At 39.5% G+C, this 22,226-nt stretch overlaps 1 protein-coding gene across 1 annotated transcript in view; it reads left to right on the forward strand.

Annotated features, from left to right (window-relative positions):
- Positions 1–16,950: 16,950 nt before the first annotated feature.
- The window catches only part of LOC122807687, a 1,034,636-nt gene continuing 1,029,360 nt past the window's right edge, over positions 16,951–22,226 (forward strand). Inside the window, exon 1 of the mRNA XM_044078639.1 lies at positions 16,951–17,753. Within this exon, the coding sequence (XP_043934574.1) occupies positions 17,379–17,753 (375 nt within the window). The 5' untranslated portion in view covers positions 16,951–17,378. The remainder of the gene's footprint in view (positions 17,754–22,226) is intronic.

Genomic DNA, 22,226 nt, shown 5'->3' on the forward strand with positions numbered 1-22,226 from the left:
TGATCTCCACTACAGTCAATGTCTTCAATTAGTATTAACTCAGTTTTGGATTTTGACATGAATCCCAAGGCTGTCTTGAGAGAGATTTTACTAGTGTCTGCATGTGCAGAATGGTGGTGATTAAGATGCTTTGCCTGTTTATTGTTTTTATCTGTTTAACTACTTTGGCTGAATTTGTGTAGCCTGCAATAGTAATATTGTCATTGTTCATATATTTCATTCAAAACTGTTATGAACTTGAGCTCTATCACCAGCATGGCCTAGACAGACATAAACCTGTTTTTTATTTGCATTCTTTATCAACATTAAAACACAGCAGCATTATATGGAATGTTAATATTGATTTCATCTGCCTTATCTGGAATTTTTCCAGTCTAGATGACAATACCAAGTCAGACTTCAGACTGTGTTTTTTAAGCACTGCCATATATGTCTATCAGGTCCAGCAAAAGCAGTAGTAGATAAAGGAATGCTACTAGACCAATTAGATTATGGGCTATCTCTAACTGCCACTTTCAAACTATCTCCAGTAAGATATGTCACTTCATAATAAATTCCCCGCCTTATGTGCTTCACTGCTACACACTGACTAAAATATACAGCTAACATCCTGCTCATTCCTCTACTCTAAAAATCCCTAGACCCTCATTTATTTGTCTGTCTTGCAGATGATCTCTTAACTAAAACCTCCTTATACAATCTCAGAAGTCTTTCTCAATCTGTTTCCATTGTTCTGACTTTTTAAACTAAACTTCACTGCTCTAGCCATGCGCTCTCCACTCTGGGACTAAAACTCTGGGAATCACTGCCAAGACCTGCCCTTTTACATTGAATTCAGCCTGCAACTCAAAAAATTTCTGTACAACCAAGCTAAGTATCAATGTCCTTAGACAAAATATATCACTTAATCAACAGTGAGTTTGAATTAACCGGTGTACTTAAGAGGGTTCCTATTGGAACATTGAATTTTCAATTGTTCGAATCACTAACTGTCGACCTTTAATGATCGAACAATTGAAAATTTGAACTACTCAAAATGAACATTAAAAAAAATAAAAGTAAAGGGTGTAGGCAGGGGGGCAAGCCCCCCTGCACCCCCCTTTCCACACCGTAGTTCATTAAAGTGCAATCTTGGAGTTGGTATATTTAAGTAGCGGGGTGGTGTGGGGGGTGCAGGGGGCTTGCCCCCCTGCTTTAAACCGTCAGGGTACATTTTCTTTCTTTTATTTTATTTTTTTAATTTCGAAGTTACGGAACTTCGATCATATGGTGTTGACCATATGGTATTCGAAGTTCCGTAACTTCAATTTTGTAATAGGTAACCTACTTAAGAGTGATAGGGTAGTGACATGCACACTAACTGGGTCACAAAATACTAGGTTACCCCCTCCCATCCCCAGCTATTGGTATTTCTTAGTTGTTTTATGTGCCATATATCTTATATTTAACTTGCTATTCTAATAAATCAAAGCAACCAGTTTATACCAGTGGCAAAAGGATTATAATACAGAAAGTATAACTTTCTATCTTAATTATTTTCAAGCATAATTGCGACAGGTTTCTTATCTAATGTTGTAACACTGGTACTGACGTGAGATATTTTACTTCCACTGATATTTGTTTTGTGCTCCTGCTGCTTAGTCAGCCTCTCGTGGTTTCAACCCGCTCTGTTCGCCCTCCCTACACTTGGGGTCACTCCAGTCTCCTACCCTACCTCCAGTTCTCACCCACCCCCCACTTACTCTACATTTATACTTTGACCAAACTTTCCCCCTCCTCTTCTAGTCCTGCTCTTCCTGTTAACCCCATCCAATCAAATCCCTCTACCTTCCTACTTATAACACCATCCCACAAACTTCACAACCACACATACTGAACCACTACTCCACACTCCTCTCCGCACCTCATACCTCTCAACTCCCACAACACTCTACCCCCTCACTCCAAAGTACAAAGACTATCTTTCTTAGCTATCCTTGCCACTACATTCACCCCTTCACTCAAACCCTTCCTCACTTCAAGATACTACTAAAGTTCTATTCTCACACCGGTCTCTTTTTCCTAATCCATCTTCACAGAGTCGCTTACCTACACTTTTCTACATATTCCTCTCTCAAACTTCCTTTCATACTTTCTCACCCACCCCTAGCATGCTACTCATCTTTACCTCCATTACTCTTCTTCTTCTTCTACTCTCACATGTCCTCTTATCATACTAAACTCTCTACCAGTATCTTACCTCCAACCCTTACTCACCCTCTTATGGACCTACAAACTCACCACAACTCTGTAATAACTTCATCTCTATTTGAGTACACTAACCCACTCATACTCAGGATCAAACTAGTCCTCCATCCATTTTACCCACTAAAAACCAAACCTAAATACCTAACCTAATTCCCTAAGATTCTTACACTCACACAGATCACCAAACGTTTATTCCTATCTGGAGATATCCACCCAGACCCTAGCCCCATCTCTGGTCCCTCTCCTGACACTCTGTCCTCACCTTCACCTTCCCCTCACCCCTATTCCCCCTCTAAGTATTTAACCTTTTACTCCCGAACATACACACCATTCTCAATAAAGTCAGTGAATTCCACTCATGGATAACCCATTACTCTCCTGACATAATAACTCTCACTGAAACTTGGCTTAAACCCCACAACACTGACAACAAAATCCTTCCCCCTGGATACAACATCTTCCACCTAGACAGGGTCCACAAAAAAGGTGGAGTAGCTATAATATATTCTGACCAACTTAACTTGTTGCCTCTGACAATTTCATTTCCCTTCTTTAACCCTGCAGAACTCTTAGTAGTCAACTGCAAAATTAATAATCATAAAAAACTCACAATTGCTGCTATTTATATCCCTGCTGACAATAATATTCCCTCACCTGAACAAGTTCTCTCCTGGTTCACTCACTTTATATATAATGAAACTATAATACTAGGTGATGTCAATATCAATAGGCAAGCAAACCTTAACCACAGATTCCCCTTACACTAGTATAAGTCTTCATGGCTTCACACAACTTATCACAACCCCTACCCACTTTAGTAAGCCCACCAACTCTAGCTTTATACTGCACTAGATCCTTGTCTCCAATCCAAACACCTATACCAGAACCCAAAAACACTACCCGATTCTTTAAGTGACCACTTTCCCACATGCATTCAAAGATATTCCCCACAACACATTAGACCTCACAAATATAAAGACTATCGTAATCTCTCTAACTTCAATCTTGAAGTGTTCAGTGACAGACTCTTCTCCATAAACTGGTCTTTCCTTTCTCACATATCCCTCAGTGATGATGTACACAAATTCAACATAATTTTCCTTGAAATTCTTAACTCCATTCTTTCCAGGAACTGCTCTCATCTACTCTATTTGGTAGTATCTTCTCTCCTATTATTAATTAATTCCATAGCCTGATGACCTGCTCTACTCTATATCCTGAGTTCCATATGTAGTTATAGCAACCACCATTAATTATTATCATTTACCTCACTGCCTGCTGATTTACATATTGTTGTACTTTATGTTAGATTTCTTTTGGTATCTAATGTAACCTCTGTATCCGAGTTTTACCACGTATTCAAACCTTTCTGTAGTAAGTGATACCATCTGCTTTTTAAAGTATTCTGTATGGAGCTTTTCTCTCTGGGTCTCTGCTGAAAATGTGCTTAGGCTCAGTCAGACATACCTGGTTACTAAATGTCAAAATAAATAAATAATAAATAAAACAAAACATTAACTCCTGTGTATGCTACCATCTTCCATCAAAACCACATTCCTATGGATCAAATTTTGTAGACGCTATTATTTCTGCATCCAACTTCTATTTTTTCTTACTTTGTTGCTTTCTTTTCCTTTTTCTTACTTTAGTCCCTCTTACTATTCCCTTATGATTCACATAGGTCTTAGTATATTTAATTCCCCTTGGTTATTGCATTTGAAGCTTATTACAATGTTTCAAAACTGTTAATATATCACCTCTAGATTATTGTTTGAACATTTGTTTATTGTGCCTCATTGATCATTGTGATTGCATTCACCTAGGCTGTGCCTGAATTTGGTCCTCTGAAATCAGTGTACTACCAGGGTCATCAAAATAAAATTAATAAGTTTGCTGTTTTTACAAAAATGTCTGAAGTTCTTTATGCAACATAATGCTGGAATACTGAAATTTGCATTTTGCTTCATAGTGAGCTCTTTAATTGGACTTATCATAACAGATATCATTTTTGTCTGTTAGTGTGGAGTTATTTGTCTGAAAACTTTTCATCTGCTTTGCTGACCTAGTCTTGTTAACTCAGATTTGGTGCTAGTTTGGGCCATTGGTAAGTTGGCCTGGGTTTGCTTGTCTGCCTACTGGTTTTTTATGCTAGGTGAGTTTTATGATTGGACTTATTTTTTCCAGCATCTGTTATTTCAGTAAAGTCGATTTGGCTTGTAGACATTTTCATCTGTTAATGCTGCAATATCACTGGCCAGTTTTTGCCTACTTGGATTAAGTTTTCTGGTCTTTGACTAGCTCCATGTGGTTCTCAAGCCATCATTTATAGGCCTTTTGTTGCTGATCTCTGGATTTATGTTTAATTCTTGCCTACTTGGATACTCTATGTATTACTATTTGCCTGTGAATGAAGCCATCCTGGTGGTAAGGCATACAAAACAGCTCCTTATCAGAGGACCAGTCAGTTTATCTACTTAGACAGGAAATGTAATAATTTGCTATTTATTTAATATAAGATGTCCTACAGATTATTTTACCAAATTGGATTGCCAAAATTGAGTTATATTGTCCTTATTGTGTTATTTTAGAGCTTGTTTTTCAGGGTTTTGCTAATTCTTTTTGGCTATCACGTTTTATTCTCAGTAGCCCTTTAAGTATATGGCCAAATGGATCCCTATCAGTTCAGCAAATGGCATTTTCAGTGCACTTATATCAAACATGCCATTCACTGAAATATTCATACTGAGACTGCGGTACAGTGAAGATTGGGAAATTTGCCCTTTCCCCACTGTAGTGCAATCTCAGAGTCGGTACATATAATTAGCTAAGGGTGTAGGGGGTGCAGCCTCCTACTTGAAGGGAATTTGATGAATGGCATTTCCGATTAAATACCATTCGATGACGTGATGGTTCGATGTAGTGATACAGACGCGGCCAACTGCAGTTCTTGTTTTTTTCTTCTTTTTTTTTTTTTTTGACTGGAGAACCTAGCATTTGCTCTCTTCAGTTTTGGTTCTTTCAGTTATCCTATTGGTGGCCTCATGATTTGACACTGGTGATCATAACATTTGTCTGGATGCCACTTGGATTTTATGGCCTGCTCTTGTCTAATCCGAGACCCTAATTCTGGATACCCATAAGGCTTAGTTCTAGTATCTGGATTCTGATTTCAGCACCAACTGCAGACAGTATTGTTATACTATTTCAACTGATACTTTAGATTTACATAATTCTTGTTTTGTCAGTCTGCAATGGTGAGTGCTTACTTACTGATTTTCATTTTTACGTTGGCACTCCACTGGGTCTGTTAGGCACATTTTTGATGGGATGCTCAACTTTTTTTTATTAAAAACATTTTATTTTATTTATTGATACTGCTATTTTTTTGTCTTTCTTCCCTCCCCAAAGCTGACCATCAGCTGTCACTAGCTCCTCTTCATGTTTACCAGGTGTACTAGACCCACCTTAGCCAACCTCATACTCAACACGGCCCATGTCCAAGGATGGTGAGGAGATGAAGGATGCTGATGCAGTATCATTCTGTTATCAGAGAGTGTGCCTAACCCTCTTCCACCACAAGGCAGTCCTGCAAGCAGTGCGATTGCTGCCTATTGGAGGTGCATGCGGGTTTCCATGCACATGCAACCTCATGACCAACAGGTATACTGCTCACAGCATGGAGCTCACCAAGCTCTTAATCCTGCTAACAGTGTTAGTATGAGGGCACCAACCAAATTTAAGTCATGGCTACCTGCCTAGTGCCTGAGGTGTTCCACTCTGAGTCTATCCTCAAAGTTAGGCCTACAGCTCTGAAGCCAGACTGTCCAGCTACCAGTTTGCCCTAGCCTTCATTGTCTAGGTTACAAGCCCTTTACATCCCAGTCTCTTCACAGGAATTTTTTTACATTGACTCAAGATTTAATGGATTTCATGACACCCAGGCAGCACCTCCAGAGAAAGATCCTGATTCTGGGATCTCTTCTCCTAAAGGAGAGGGGATAACCCCCATGGATACTCTGATTCCTCAGATTTTGAGGCAGAAGAATTAGCTTAATTAGACCAGCTCTCTCCTGCCTTTATGGATTCTCAATCTGAAGACACCCTGGCCTCAGCTTCACCACCTGAGAACCTTTCATTTAGGAATACCCTTCACAGAATGAAGGAATCCTTCAACTGGGAGGCCAAGGAGTTCCCTCAGGCTCAAATCAGATATAGGCAGTTCACGAGCCTGCTTGAACACAGGCTCCTGGCAATCTCTCCAGTCCCCTCCCACCCCTAGGAAGCCTGGCTGCCTCTACAGGGTCCTTGAGTTCCCATAAGCATTTGTATAAGAAGCCAGTTGTGGACTCAGCTGTAGTGTCTCTGGATTATAGTAAGGAACTTTGCAGCATTATTTCCAGGAACAGTAGGATTTTTGATGGATATGGTAAGAAAAACAAAACCTCAGCTGCTCTGGTCATAAGGACTCTTAATTGACAGTTTAATATGCTCAAATACCAGGAGACCATCCTTGAATAGTTAACACACAAGGCAGAGGGAATTCAGGATAACAGCCTTTGAAAGGAAGTGCTGGACTTATGTAGTCTCAGTTCCAAGGTGGCTAGGTGCACCTCGAAATATGGCTGTGATGCTGTAGATACATCAAACAGGCAGACACTATGGGGTCTGTAATAAGGAGGCATGCCTGAATGAGGGCCAACCCTTTCAGATCATATTAAAGTGGAGCACATGGATACCTCTTTGGACCAACTACTGAAAAGTTGATTAAAAAGATGGAGAACTGGAAAACTATCCAGTCTGTTAAAGACCACTGTCAGTCCCCACCTGAAGATATGTCAGAAGCTGCCACAGCTAAACTTGGTCCTTCCCTTCCAAGCAGAGCAAAGGAAAGCCACAAAAACAGCAGAACAGCATGTTTACAAAACAGTGGCAAAACAACTCTAGAAGCAGAGCTGGGATTATCAGACCCAAGGACCCAGCAAAGAACTATTACGACTGTTCACAGCACCTCCTTTTTCCCCTGCCAACAAATCCCATCCCAACCCTTAAACCTCCAATAGAAAAAATGGAGAATGATTCTGTCTGCAGAACAATGGTGAAGAAATTACTCATGGCAAGTGGGTTTTGGGAGTAATAAATTCACATTATTTCATGCAGTTTTAAAAGATTAAAAAATTACGGGGTGTTAATCCCTGTGCCAAAAGAATAAAGTTTATCTTGCTAAGGTATAAATTCTCTTATTGCAGAAATTCAAAGAGTTGGTGCCAGGAAAAACAAACAGGGACACGTTTTTATTCAGGGCTGTTTCTTTTTCTAAGAAAAGAAGAGTTGTGAAGACACATTCTAGACTTGTCAGGATTAAGCACATTCCAATTAGTTTCAAAGTTCTAAATGCTGACATTGCAAAAATGACTATGTTCCTCTCAGGAGCCCTTATGGTAACCCTGGACGTGAAGGATGCCTACCTTCATAATCTCATAGTGACACTGGCAGATGTTCTTCCTTAGATCACTACTGCAGCATTCCAAACTGTTGAGTTATCTTGACAAATAACTTGGACATCAACTGGAGTACCAAAGCCAAAATCTTCCACAGAACCATAGATCAGATGCATGACCTAAGCCCATGGGCATAAGGGTACATAAGCGGACATATGAGTATGAAAATGTCAGACAATCTTGCTGCCAGTTCAAATGCAGGTCTTATTTCTATCAGTATGTTCTATGCATGGTCATTGGCATTTTACTTGCCTTCACTTGCTGTGATAAGTGCCTTGTGGGAACCTTCCTTGTTTTCTTCACTTTATTGTCATTTAAACTGTTGAATGTAAGCTGAGAGGGGAAAGTTAATTGTGGTAGGCAGATTCTTCATAAAGATCTCCATTCCCAGGGTCTTTCTTTTTGCCTTTGTGCAGAACATAGGTTCATAGGTTGATACTAGGCTACCTGCCCTAGGGCATTTACAAGCCTAGCCAGAGTGTGTTTGGCTTTTGCCACCCTTCTTAGATTAGTTGACTGTGCCTCTGTATAGTAGGTCACAGAAGATAGCCCATTTAAAGTTAGTTTACCGTGCCTCTGTCTAGCAGTGACACAGAAGAGATCCCAGGGGTAAATGTATGATCTCCCATCCAAACGTCAAGATTCTTCTTGAAGAGGGTCATTGAGGGGCTCTGCCTGACATGGACTGGGATTTTGTTCCAGAGTGAGGGGAGCCTCTGGGATATGAATCTGTCCCTCCAGCATGTTCTATTTATTTCTGTGCTGAGGTTTAAGTCACTGGAGCGTGTAGCTCTCATTGATTTGCATTTCTTGAGGTGGAGTATGTCCATTAATTCTGGATTGGACATGGCTTTATACGTCAGGCACAGATTGCCTCTGAGTAGGCGGTAAGCAACTGAGTAGAGCTGGAGTTTCTTTAGCTTAACTGCGTAGGGCATCTGTTTGAGTCCCTTGATCCTCTTGGTGAGGTACTTTTGGGGTCTTTCTAGTTGTAGCAGGTGTCGGGTAAGGTACATCCCAAATGGGGCATTGTATTCAATTATGGGCCTGATGAGTGATGGGTAGAGGGGCACAATGACCTCTCGATCTAGATGCGAACCCCTTCGTGATAAGGTGTGCTATATAGAATGTCTTTCTAACCACTTTGGCAATGTGATTGTCAAAGGAGAGATTGCAATCTACCTAGGTCCCCAAATCCCTAATTACTTCTTTCGTACTTAATGGATTACCACCTATGTGGTAACTTGTGGGCACTTTGTTTTTCCCAAAGGGGATGACTATGCACTTTTTGGCATTTAGCTTTAGGTCATGGCTCTGGCACCAGTTATCCATCTCTGTGAGAACTTTTTGGAGGATGCTTGTGTCAGCCGGCTAGTCGTTTATGGCCCCCAGTTTGCAGTCATCTGCAAACTTTGTCAGCCATAGTCCTTCTGTGTTAGCCTGTACCTCAGAGAAATATATACTGAACAAGAGAGGTCCCAGGACTGAGCCTTGTGGGACGCCACTTGTAACTGGTTTAGAGTCTGACATGGCACCTGCAAGTCTGACCATGTGGGTTCTATCCCTAAGCCAGTTTGCAACCCATCTTGTGACATAGGGGTTGATATTTAAGCTGGTGAGCTGATTTATGATGCCAGAGTGGGGTATTGTGTCGAAGGCTTTTGCAAGGTCAAGGTAGGCTGTGTGGACTACTTTCCCTTCATCTATGGCCTTGGTGACTGTTTCAAGGAAATTGACCAGGTTCAAGAGGCAAGATCTGCCCTTAACAAAGTCGAACTGGGCAGGATCCAGTGCTTGGAGGCTCCCAATGTCCCTGTTTATGAGTTCCATGATGATACGCTCCATAGCTTTGCAGACTAGGCTAGTTAGGCTTATAGGGCGATAGTTTACGGGGTCCGTTGTGGTGCCACCTTTATGGAGTAGGACCACTGTTGCAGTACACCATTCTTTGGGTACATATCCTGTTATAGGGCTGAGACTGAACAGTGATTTTAAGTGAGGGTTCAGTTCTTCTTGGAGCTCATGTAAAACGCAGCTCGGGACACCGTCCGGTCCCATTGATGCTGTGTTTTTTGCTTTGGAGAGAGCAGCTCTCACTTGTGCATCTGTGATGTCAGGGAGGCTACACTCTGTTGGGATAGTCATTTGCTCATTTGGTGGGGGGAGAAGTTTGCACTGAACCTGTCTGCCAGGATGTTGTCAATGTCTGTGGGTTCAGTGTATTTTTTGTCATTTTGCACTAACTCAGAGCATATCTGGGAGTTTCCACCCAGGTTTCTGACATAACCAAAGAAAGCCTTGTGATTATTTTTAGCGTCTTGTGCAATTTTTCTTTCGAAGCTAGCCTTAGATGATTTTATGAGGGATCGTAGTTTCTTGCTAGTACTGATCAGAGTTGCCTTCCCTTTCAGGGATTTTGCTCTATCATGTAGTAGCTTCCTCCTTCTGTTGTACAGCTTATTTATGGCTGGGGTCCACCAGACAGGTCTCCTGCCTTTGGAGGAGTGTGTCTTGGTTTTATTTGGGATAGCACGGTCCATGCATTCCTGTAGGTATCCATAGAATGCGTTTGTAAAGGATTCTGTGGTTTGGGCCGTATTTTCCACTGGCCCTGGGGCTTTGAAGGATTCCACCTCGGTTTTGAGAAGTGGGAAGTTTGCTTTTGAGACGTTTTTGACCGAGCTTTCCTTTGCTGGGGGTGGGGACGGGATATGGATGTCCATAGTGATTAATTTATGGTCAGATCTTACCAATGAGGGGTATACCTCTGGTATGGAACATAGAGTCCCCATGTTGGTGATGATCAGGTCCAATATGTTTTCTCCTCTTGTGGGAGTGGTGACCAGTTGTTCCATAGCATTTGAGTTTATGAATTCTAGGAACCGTTGGGCTAGGGTGTTGGGGCTTGAGTAGTGCTCCCAGTCCTATGTTTGGGTAGTTAAAGTCACCCAACATAATGGTGTTTGGAGAGACCTTCATAATCTCCAGTGTCTTCAGGAAAGCCGGGTTCCTGAGTTTGGGAGGGTGGTCTGTAGCAGGCTACAAACTGGAAGGTAGTTTTGCCCACTGTTAGTTGCACATGGATGGTCTCAGATGCTTCGTGCAGTGCCACTAGCATGGAGGTATGGGTATCTTTGATGAATATGGATTCTCCCCCTCCTCTTGTGGTTCGGTCCAGGTTTTGGGGCCGGAAAGCATGGTATGAGGTATAGCCTGGTAGTGCTGGGGTGCTCTAGGGAGCCTTGAACCAGGTTTCTGTTACTGCACAGATATCGATATTCTCCATACTGAGGAGAGTCTTGAGTGCGTGCATCTTGAGGTTTAGACTTCTGGCGTTGAGCAGCATTACCCTTAGTTTCTTTTTCTTTGTGTTGTCTAAGGAGGTGGGTTTGTCTTTTGAGCCTTGCCTAAAAAAGGCACTATGGGGGTGGCAAGAGCCTTGGCCAGTATTTGAAAACCCAGGGGTGACAGGTGCAAGCCGTCCCTAGCGAAGCAACGTGGCTTATCAAGCATGTCATCCCAGGCTGACAGACACTGGATCCCCTTTGAGTGACACCAATACTTTAGCCAATTGTTGAAATTTATCATTTTGTCTTTATACTGTGGTATCATTCTTGGTGAGGGTAAGATGCTACTCAAGGTCAGGGTCATACCGGCCTGGGCCACATGATCAGAGAGCTCCTCTATGTCTCTTTTCATGTAATCCAGGGAGGTACGTCTCAGGTCATTCACACCAGCATGGACAATGACAGAGTCATATTTGTACTTGTTTTGGAGTGACCTGAGTGCTTGTGTTATGTGGCGGATCCTGGCACCCGACAGGCAGCTTACAGTGACCTTCTCCTTGTTCAGCCTGGTGAGAGGGACGTCAGTGTGTCTGACAACAGAGTCATGTTGCTTAGCCTTAAGGGCTGTGATTGTGTGGCACACTGACTTTGTGAACTATGTGATACGTGGGTATTGTTGTGGGGTAGCAGTTGCTTGGATGTCTGCTTTGGAGGTCTCTATTGCAGATTTTTATTTAGAGCCTCCAAGTATGTTTTTGTGTGTTTATGTGTTTGGTTTGCTGTTGTGATAGGTCTATGTGAGACTGGATTTGTCGTGTGTGTGATTACCTTCTCCTCCAGACTGACCGTGCCAGTACTATGTTGAGAGAGCTCAGCCTCCATTTTGGCTATATAGTTGCATTTCCTCACATATATTTGAGCTTGTTGGGAAGAGGAGAGGGTGGTCTGTGTACATAAGGCAGTTGTAACATTGCCTCAAGATTCCCATATTCACCAGCTGGGCTGGAGAGTAAACCTGAAACTGACTTTTGGACATGCCAGAATAGTATAAGGAATTACTTTCTGACTTGATCAAAAAGGACCAATAGGGAGCCAAGTACTTAAAGGGAGTATAAAAGGGTGTAGTGCTTTAGTTTATTAATGCTTACTTATAAGACACTTATCCTAGCTACTGCTGGGTTTTAGAAGGAAAATAGAGTGCTTACTTTGAGATTTGGAACAGTTCTAAGGGGAAAAAGTGAAGAGCAGACTTTGTGGAGCCGGGAATAGTTTAAACCTGATTAAGTGGCGCTGCCCGATGCTGCGCTATGCGCAAGAACGCGCAAAAGAGGGTTTTAAGAGAGGAGGATCAAAGAGTTTGGAATTGACCCAAAATGGCCAATAAAACTACAGTTTCTAGGCAGTAACCACTCCCACAAGGGCAGGCAGGCTGTTCAGTGTTTACCACTGCCACTGATGAACACAGAGACCTCCCTTTAGCCCAAGCACGCAATGGCCTCCAAGAAACTTACAAACAGTTCAGAACAGCAAATCTGTAACTGAACTTTTTTTTTAAATTTCAGACAGTGGGAAAAAAGCAAGATTTTTTTTTTTTTGTTTTGTTTTGTTTAAAGATAGCAGAGATATACAAGTAGCAACAAGCTAGAACAGAGCAATAAATGACCCCACACTTGAGTGCTAGGCCAGAGACAGGTAAAATGCAAGTTTTAAGAACTATAAAAACTGTAATATTTGTTAATCGTTTGTTCCAAAAAACCCTACATATGCATTTTTCCCTCTCTTAATATTTATCTTGAGACACAGCACCTTATGCACCTTGCCCAATCTAGATGGCAGATCCTTCAACACCTGAAATCTCATTCATTCAGAAAAAGAAATTTCAAACGGCCTAAGCCTGAAACCTCTTGTATCAGAGGCACATGGGATATATGCAAATGACCCTTATGAACATCGGGTGTTTCAGCTATATGGTGATTCTGAATGCCTATAACTTATTTCTTTTCAAGTCGTTTCAATGGACAATTTCAGGCCAATAAAGCCAAACCCCACTAGCTGTGGATATGCATATTTCGGCCTTGTTATGACCTCATCAGCACAGTACAAGCAGACTGTTTAGCCTCTGATACAAGAGGTTTGAGAGGTCACTCAGTGGAAGTTCTGGCTTGGCTGGAGTTTTCATTTAGGTTTTACCGATTGTTTTTTTTTTTGTGTGACCTTCCACTCATTGTTTTAACTTAGTAGAGGTTGGCACCCCTATACCTGTCACTCCAGCTTTTGAAGCTTTTCTACTACACCTGACTCAGCCTCCAGCACCTAAGAGACCTGATAGGGTCTATGAAGTGCTTGAAGATCGAAAATTCTTAGATAAAAATCCCTTAAAAAAATCACTCTGCCTTTTCTATTTCCACAGACAAACCATATAAACTTTTGTCCCCTGCTAATACCCAACCCTGGCCTTCAGAGCTATGAATTACCAAACTCAAATGACAATAATTAATTAAGCTTATAAAATGAGCTCCATTTTAAATATAGTGCTAGGAAATTATTTGTTACCATATTTCATTGTCCTTGAATTAATATATATATATATATATATATATATATATATATATATATTTTTTTTTTACACCCCCTCCCTGGAAAATTGACCCTGATGGTTCCTGTGCCTGCATCCAACTAGTCTATTTGTCCCGTGGTTGCTAGAGCTGGAAATTCCAAGGTAAGGCAAGAACCCTATGACCCATTCATTCCTGCCTGGGAATCCACAAGATCCCATTCACTCACAGAAAGAGTCCAGTGGTGGGAAACAGGTCAACTTGCTGGTCATGCCACCTTAGACTGGGTGAGGTACCTAAGGTGCTGGGTCTCAAGATAAGTATTAAGACAAGAAAGATGCGTACGTAGGGTTCATGGTATAAACGATTACCACTTCTCCCTTAGTGAAACACCTACCTTGTGTCAGCTCTTCCAAGCTGCACTATTGCTGTCTCCAGGACAGATACATGCCTCTGCATGCTGAATTCCGCTTGGGTCACACTGCAAGTTGAATACTGCACCGTGCGCTCAAAAGACTCAGGCTGTACTGGCTAGACATCAAGTGCTTCTGCAAAATGCCACCCATAGGTAAATCACGGCAGCCTCCCTCTCCCCAAGGATGGGGAAGCTGGCTGTGTCCACCCATTACCATCATCCTCTGGCAGTTCTTACAGGCACCTGAGCTACTAGTTGAACTTGAGTCACCTGCAATATAGTCAGAGCTTTATCCTACTACATCACAGAGCAGCTAAGTATTTCTGTAGATATTTTTGATTTAAAATGTTTTCTTATTAAAAATGTGACTGCTAGAAATGTAATTAAAAATTTAACTAAGCTTTAAGCTTTTTTTCCATTAAGAATTGCTGTCTAATCTGTTAGAAAGGTGATCCAAAATTTAAGTTAAAAATACAAAATTTTAAGTTATCTTTTAGCTTATGTCCATATAAAAATCTGATATTGATAAGACAAAAATATGATTCCATACAGCACTGCTGACTTTCAAATTTGGCTGCTAGAAAGATAACTGAATTTGAAATAATCATTGAGCTTTTTTCTGTGTAAGAAGAAAATAATCATGACTCCATATAGCACTGGTATCGGGACAAATGCCCTGGATGATTCATCCATACCACTCAACCTCTTAACACAACAAATCTGGACAAAGCTAAAAATAATGGGGAGACAAAGGCCCAAAAATAGGAACAAATTTTAAATATTGCTCATATAAACTTAGAAAGTTGTTATAGTGAAAGGTTTTGTGTTACCATGCATTTTCTGAAGGACATGAAGTCTGAAACTTTAATGACTATCATTATTTAGTGAATTCAATCCTCGCTGATTTTCCAGAAAATTACACATTTTATGAGGAGCAGACCAAAAATGTGAGGCAAAAATCTGGACATTCTGCGAACATCTGGACAGTTGAGAGCTATGATCATACTTGCAAGACTTTATTTTTCTACAAACCTTGTTTCTTTCTAGGTGGCCATTTTCTTGGGCCCCTGTGGCCTCATAACATCACCATTTTCACTCAGTTGCCCTGTATTATTCCTGCTTGGTAATCTAATCCTTTATTTTGCCAAGTGTGCTCCCTTTCTTCCAGTACAAAAATGGCTTTCAGTTCTTCGCTTATACTCCATATGGAAGTATGGCTACGTATCAGGCTTTTGTCATACTGGGTAATCACTGCAGTGGGCTAAGTCATCAACAATCCAACCAAACATCAATCATCACGTAAAGATTACCACAGAACTTAATGAAAACAACAAGGAACTAAACTTATCTTAATCAGTATGAACAACTTCTATTATGTAACCTTACAACAAAAAATGTCTGTATAGTAAATGTAATATTACACCAAAGAGGACAGAGAAAAACGGTGAGTACATTTCACAAATGCACATCATCTTGAAAGAATTTTTGAATCATGGATAAATTCATTGAACTTTTTGCAACTTCATTAATTGGCGGGCTGTTATTCCATTATTCTACTTATTTTATGCTCACTGACAAAGCAAAATATGTTACAGTCCTCTTTTTACTCTAAATACAGTATGTCCAGACCAGCAGGTGTAATTAAACTAGATCTTGGCTATTCTGACATTAGAAACTGATTAAACAATCCCTTATAGCATGTTTCTTAGTCAGAACACGTCTGAGTTACTTAAAATAATAACTAGCTTCATATTACTGGCCATACTATAAATTCTAATACATTACATCTCTTTTAGGTACATTATCATTTTCTGTAAAACCTACCAATGTTAGTACTGCAGATTCTTGCCTAAACTTAAATGCACTAGATTCATACAATTTACAAAATGCTGTTAACTCAAAGTCCATACCTCTCAACTCTCCAGAATCTTGCAGGATGTCTAGATTTTTGCCTCATACTTTAGGTCTGTTCCTAATATGTTTTTTTTTGACAAGACATTAAGGATTGAAATCACTGATGACAGACGTTTGACTTTCAGACTTTGCATTCTTCAGAAAACACATGGCTGTGCAAAACCAATTATTCTATCCACTTTTTACAACATCAATATTTAAAATCTATGATTTTTGGCCCATGTCCCTATTATTTTTCGCTTTGCCCAGAATTCTTGCACTATAAGGTTGAGAGGCATTTTCAAACCCCACTTTAAAAAATAATAGCTATACAAGGAAAAATAACCTTTTACAGTGCATGTCTTTAGAAAATCTTGCAACGCATTCTGTGAAATAAAAATATGACTTTAGGATATTATTTCAAACAGATCAACCATATTTTAAGCATCTTACTTCGTTTTAATAACAGCAAGAATGTAAGCTGTAAACAAGACAGCCTATCAACCAAGCAAACCCAGGTGAAGCCACTCTTGCAGAAAATTAATCAATTTTCAATTACACATTGTTTTTCCCATTACAGTGACTTTTTAGTTTCGTTTGAATAATTGAATCACTGGAAACTGGACTGCTGTCGTGTCATAATCCTGGTACCAGCAAATAAGAGAGAAAAGGGTTTGTACCGAAGTAATTACAATGCTTTGCATATTCACTTTGCAGGCGATGGTCTTCCGACGTTTATTCAAAGCACTTCCAAAAGTAAAAGTTATACGCAGAGTGGTGCGAGGGCTTTGGATGGCCCTTGCTACTTCGTATCTGTGGGGTAATGTTCTAATACAAAACCAAGCCACCTGTAAGAAATTATATTTTATCGGACGAAAAAGCAGTATATGAAAGCGATCTTTGAAAAATCAGATGTGAAGTTTGTTACCCAGTATGATGTAGACTTGGACTAGGGACTCAGTGCTCTAATTGTTTTTCAAAGTAAAAGCAAAATAATAACACTCGACCAATATTCAGTGAAGTTGGGTTAATTGGTTTGTTTTTGAACTTGAAGACTTTGGTGAAGAGGAGGAGCTGATTTCTGTGTTTGATTGCTATTAACACAGTTGTGAAAACGAGCGCTGGATTGCCATTGGCAGATGTCTTGAAGCCTGAATAAATGTAAGTTCCAGAAACAGTGCTGGGTTTCCTGATATATAAGTCTTAGACAAAAGGAAATACTGACTACACGCAGGATGCGTAGGAATTGGTTGCGAATTTTTTTTTTTTATTTATTTTTGCTAGTGATCAACGACAAGGTTTAGAACTTTTCTGAACTATTTCAAACGTTAAACGTATAACACTTTGTGTTCTGATGGCATTTTCCTCGTTTTTTTAAGTTAAGGTAAATTGTGAGACTACATCTGCGGAAATAAAAAGAATATTAACCGTATCCAGTCCTAATTACTGTGTGGAACATCATACAACGACAAAATAAGACACCATGCTAGACTCGTCTGAAAGAACTGACAGAATAGTAGCCACCCTTGGAGCCATAGGGCATGTTGGTAGGGACGGGAGTTGCGGTCCCCTTGGGCAGTGGCGAGGTCTCTATATGAACTGTTCCTCGGCTATCAGTGCACATAAATACGGAGTGCCACCAACGAGACGTACCTCCATACGATGTAAGGGGGCTACACGCACTTTGCTACCTGTCCTACCGCCACTGACAGGCACCCATGAGGAGTGCATCACCACCTCTAGTTACTGGTGTAGTAAAAGGGAAGTGAAACCCCCTGTCTCACACGTACTTTTTCCTAAAATAAAACTGTCTTCTCCCTATAACACCGTCAGTAACGTCAGAAAGCATAGGAATCAGGTGAGTCGGACCATTCTGCGCATTAGTTGACGCCGTACTTATTTAATTTCAAAGTCAGCCTGTGTTGTGAAACTGTTATGTACTGATATAAATTTTAATTTTATTATAATTAGAGCTTGAAAAACGTTGAGACAGCCTGAAACACAATGTACAATAGGATATACTTCATGTGTTGTAGAATGTTTAATTAATTATTGATATTATTACGGGTGCCACAGAAACACAATGTACAATAGGATGTACTTCATGTGTTGTAGAATGTTTAATTAATTATTGATATTATTACGGGTGCCACAGAAACACAATGTACAATAGGATGTACTTCATGTGTTGTAGAATGTTTAATTAATTATTGATATTATTACGGGTGCCACAGAAACACAATGTACAATAGGATGTACTTCATGTGTTGTAGAATGTTTAATTAATTATTGATATTATTACGGGTGCCACAGAAACACAATGTACAATAGGATGTACTTCATGTGTTGTAGAATGTTTAATTAATTATTGATATTATTACGGGTGCCACAGAAACACAATGTACAATAGGATGTACTTCATGTGTTGTAGAATGTTTAATTAATTATTGATATTATTACGGGTGCCACAGAAACACAATGTACAATAGGATGTACTTCATGTGTTGTAGAATGTTTAATTAATTATTGATATTATTACGGGTGCCACAGAAACACAATGTACAATAGGATGTACTTCATGTGTTGTAGAATGTTTAATTAATTATTGATATTATTACGGGTGCCACAGAAACACAATGTACAATAGGATGTACTTCATGTGTTGTAGAATGTTTAATTAATTATTGATATTATTACGGGTGCCACAGAAACACAATGTACAATAGGATGTACTTCATGTGTTGTAGAATGTTTAATTAATTATTGATATTATTACGGGTGCCACAGAAACACAATGTACAATAGGATGTACTTCATGTGTTGTAGAATGTTTAATTAATTATTGATATTATTACGGGTGCCACAGAAACACAATGTACAATAGGATGTACTTCATGTGTTGTAGAATGTTTAATTAATTATTGATATTATTACGGGTGCCACAGAAACACAATGTACAATAGGATGTACTTCATGTGTTGTAGAATGTTTAATTAATTATTGATATTATTACGGGTGCCACAGAAACACAATGTACAATAGGATGTACTTCATGTGTTGTAGAATGTTTAATTAATTATTGATATTATTACGGGTGCCACAGAAACACAATGTACAATAGGATGTACTTCATGTGTTGTAGAATGTTTAATTAATTATTGATATTATTACGGGTGCCACAGAAACACAATGTACAATAGGATGTACTTCATGTGTTGTAGAATGTTTAATTAATTATTGATATTATTACGGTGCCACAGAAACACAATGTACAATAGGATGTACTTCATGTGTTGTAGAATGTTTAATTAATTATTGATATTATTACGGGTGCCACAGAAACACAATGTACAATAGGATGTACTTCATGTGTTGTAGAATGTTTAATTAATTATTGATATTATTACGGGTGCCACAGAAACACAATGTACAATAGGATGTACTTCATGTGTTGTAGAATGTTTAATTAATTATTGATATTATTACGGTGCCACAGAAACACAATGTACAATAGGATGTACTTCATGTGTTGTAGAATGTTTAATTAATTATTGATATTATTACTGGTGCCACAGAAACACAATGTACAATAGGATGTACTTCATGTGTTGTAGAATGTTTAATTAATTATTGATATTATTACGGTGCCACAGAAACACAATGTACAATAGGATGTACTTCATGTGTTGTAGAATGTTTAATTAATTATTGATATTATTACGGGTGCCACAGAAACACAATGTACAATAGGATGTACTTCATGTGTTGTAGAATGTTTAATTAATTATTGATATTATTACGGTGCCACAGAAACACAATGTACAATAGGATGTACTTCATGTGTTGTAGAATGTTTAATTAATTATTGATATTATTACGGTGCCACAGAAACACAATGTACAATAGGATGTACTTCATGTGTTGTAGAATGTTTAATTAATTATTGATATTATTACGGGTGCCACAGAAACACAATGTACAATAGGATGTACTTCATGTGTTGTAGAATGTTTAATTAATTATTGATATTATTACGGGTGCCACAGAAACACAATGTACAATAGGATGTACTTCATGTGTTGTAGAATGTTTAATTAATTATTGATATTATTACGGGTGCCACAGAAAGTTGCAAAGGACTAGATAATGGTGGTCCTCTGACAGGCAATAGTACTTATTATGACTTGATATTTGGTAACCGCTCAGGACTGACCTTCCAAATGGGGAAATCAGAGGACTGTGAATTGTGTCCACTGTAGGGTTGCCACCTTTTCAAATGCCCAAAGTGGGACATTTTTGGTACAAACTTCAGATTTTGCAGGCCGAAACATACCCACAGCCAGTACAAAGGACAGAACCTCAATTTTTTGCCTAAATAAAAGCTTATTCTTGTAGCATTTTAGTTGCTTATTGGGTTTCTTATAACATTTAGGTGTTTCAGATACAGAATAACTGTTTTATGCAACTATTACATAAAATATAGGAAATAATTTTGTCCTAAAATCTCAGGACATCTGCCATTTTTACAATTTTTTTGCAGGACACAACTGCCCAAAGAGGGACTGTCCCTCACAAAGTGGTCAGGTGGTAACCCTAGTCCACTGCAGTTGCTCTCTGGAAACACGCAGCAGAGATTCACAGAGGCAATCCTGTAGTGGATGATCAGATACATATTCTGAGTTATGAGTGAGTGGAAAAAGTTATCCTCATTGGTTCACTCAGGGCCGGTGTTAGCATTTTGGGGGCCCCCAGCAAATGTCAATTTGGGGGCCCCCTGGCCACTTTCAGTCTAAGTATCACCCTGTCACTGCCACTACTTCTATCCATCTTTTTAGTTCATGCTGCGGGCTTTTAGGAGTAGTACACACAGACTGACCTGTAGCTACAATGATCTTATTACAACAGGCATACATACCACACTGTGTTGGCCTATCACACAAAGGGACATTTACAGTTACTGCCATTTAGGTGCAACAAGAATACATTACAACAACTCTATGTACAGGACAGAACTAATATGCAATGGAACCCCAGGCACTGGTTACTGTTTCAACCCCCGCCAAAAACAAAAAAACAAAACACACACCCTCCAGAGTTCCCCTCTGTTTTCCCCATGTTGGGCTTCCCACTTATGCACATTACTTTTTTCTTCCATTTCTCACATTTTACCTTTTTTCTTCAGCTTTTTCAAGAAGCCATAACTTTATATATGCTCTAAAGTGCTTTTTAAATTTATTTCTTTTTCTGTTTACCCAATGATGGCTTGAACAGAAATGATGATTAAGGAAAGAAATTCAGTGTTGCTGAACAGCTTTAGTTTTCCTTCTGTCTTTTCGATATACTTTCTTGACCAAGTCAGCATAGTAATAACCATTTAGGAAATAACTCTATTAAGCAGCTGCCCCCAGAAGATAGAGCATTACCCAACCTTTTAATCCAAAAGTGGCCTAAACAAAAATTGTGAGTAAGAAAAAAGAATTTCAATCTTTTTTTCTTTCAATGAAGACATAAGTTGTACCCAAGACGTAAAATTCAAAGCTGACAAAAATAGGAGCTCCAAGTAAATTAAAAAGTCAATTGTGAGGATACACGGATCCTGTATGGGAATACTGCCTGCATCACTAATCCTCCCAAAAAGACAGTCACTGCCTGTGCAACCCTCTGGTGTTAGATCGGGATGAAAGCAGTGGTTCAAATGGCCACAGTCATGTATTTCAAGTGACTGCTGAAATACATATATATATATAGCATGCCTACTAACTCCTCGATCCTAACCCCAAAGGCAACCAGCTGTATATGTGTCTGATGTTTGATTGTGAGGAAAGTGAAAATAAATAATGACTGCAATAAAGTATTCTACTTTGCTGTTACCGGGCAGTACACCGCCCCATACAGGAGCTAAAATAACTTTTTTTGTATACTTCTGAGGTCTGTTAGAAAAGTATAGGAAATGACGACTACACAATCCCCAGCACCCACATAACCTATGGTAAATTTATGTACACAAACATCTGAGCAGGGATGTTTTAGAATGTTTGTGGTTGAGGACTGTTATCAGTTTTATCCTAACAGGGTCATATCATATAACTCTATCCAGGCTAAAGAGTGCAATCAGGAAATGAAAGCATTTTTTTCTCCTCATTTTTCCTCAACCAAAAACAGTTTATGGGGTCCCCACAGTCAAGGATGATTAAGGGAGCCCCCTGTATCTATTTATACAGTCTAGGGAGTGGAGGCCACCCAATACCTAGAAGATCTAAGTGTCTGAATGCCTATGACATACATTATGCCTTACTTTTGAAAATAATCACTTGTTAGCTACATTTTTTAT

Source organism: Protopterus annectens, chromosome 7.part1 (genome assembly GCF_019279795.1).
Source record: "Protopterus annectens isolate FY-2018-M chromosome 7.part1, PAN1.0, whole genome shotgun sequence".
Classification (NCBI taxonomy): domain Eukaryota; kingdom Metazoa; phylum Chordata; order Ceratodontiformes; family Protopteridae; genus Protopterus; species Protopterus annectens.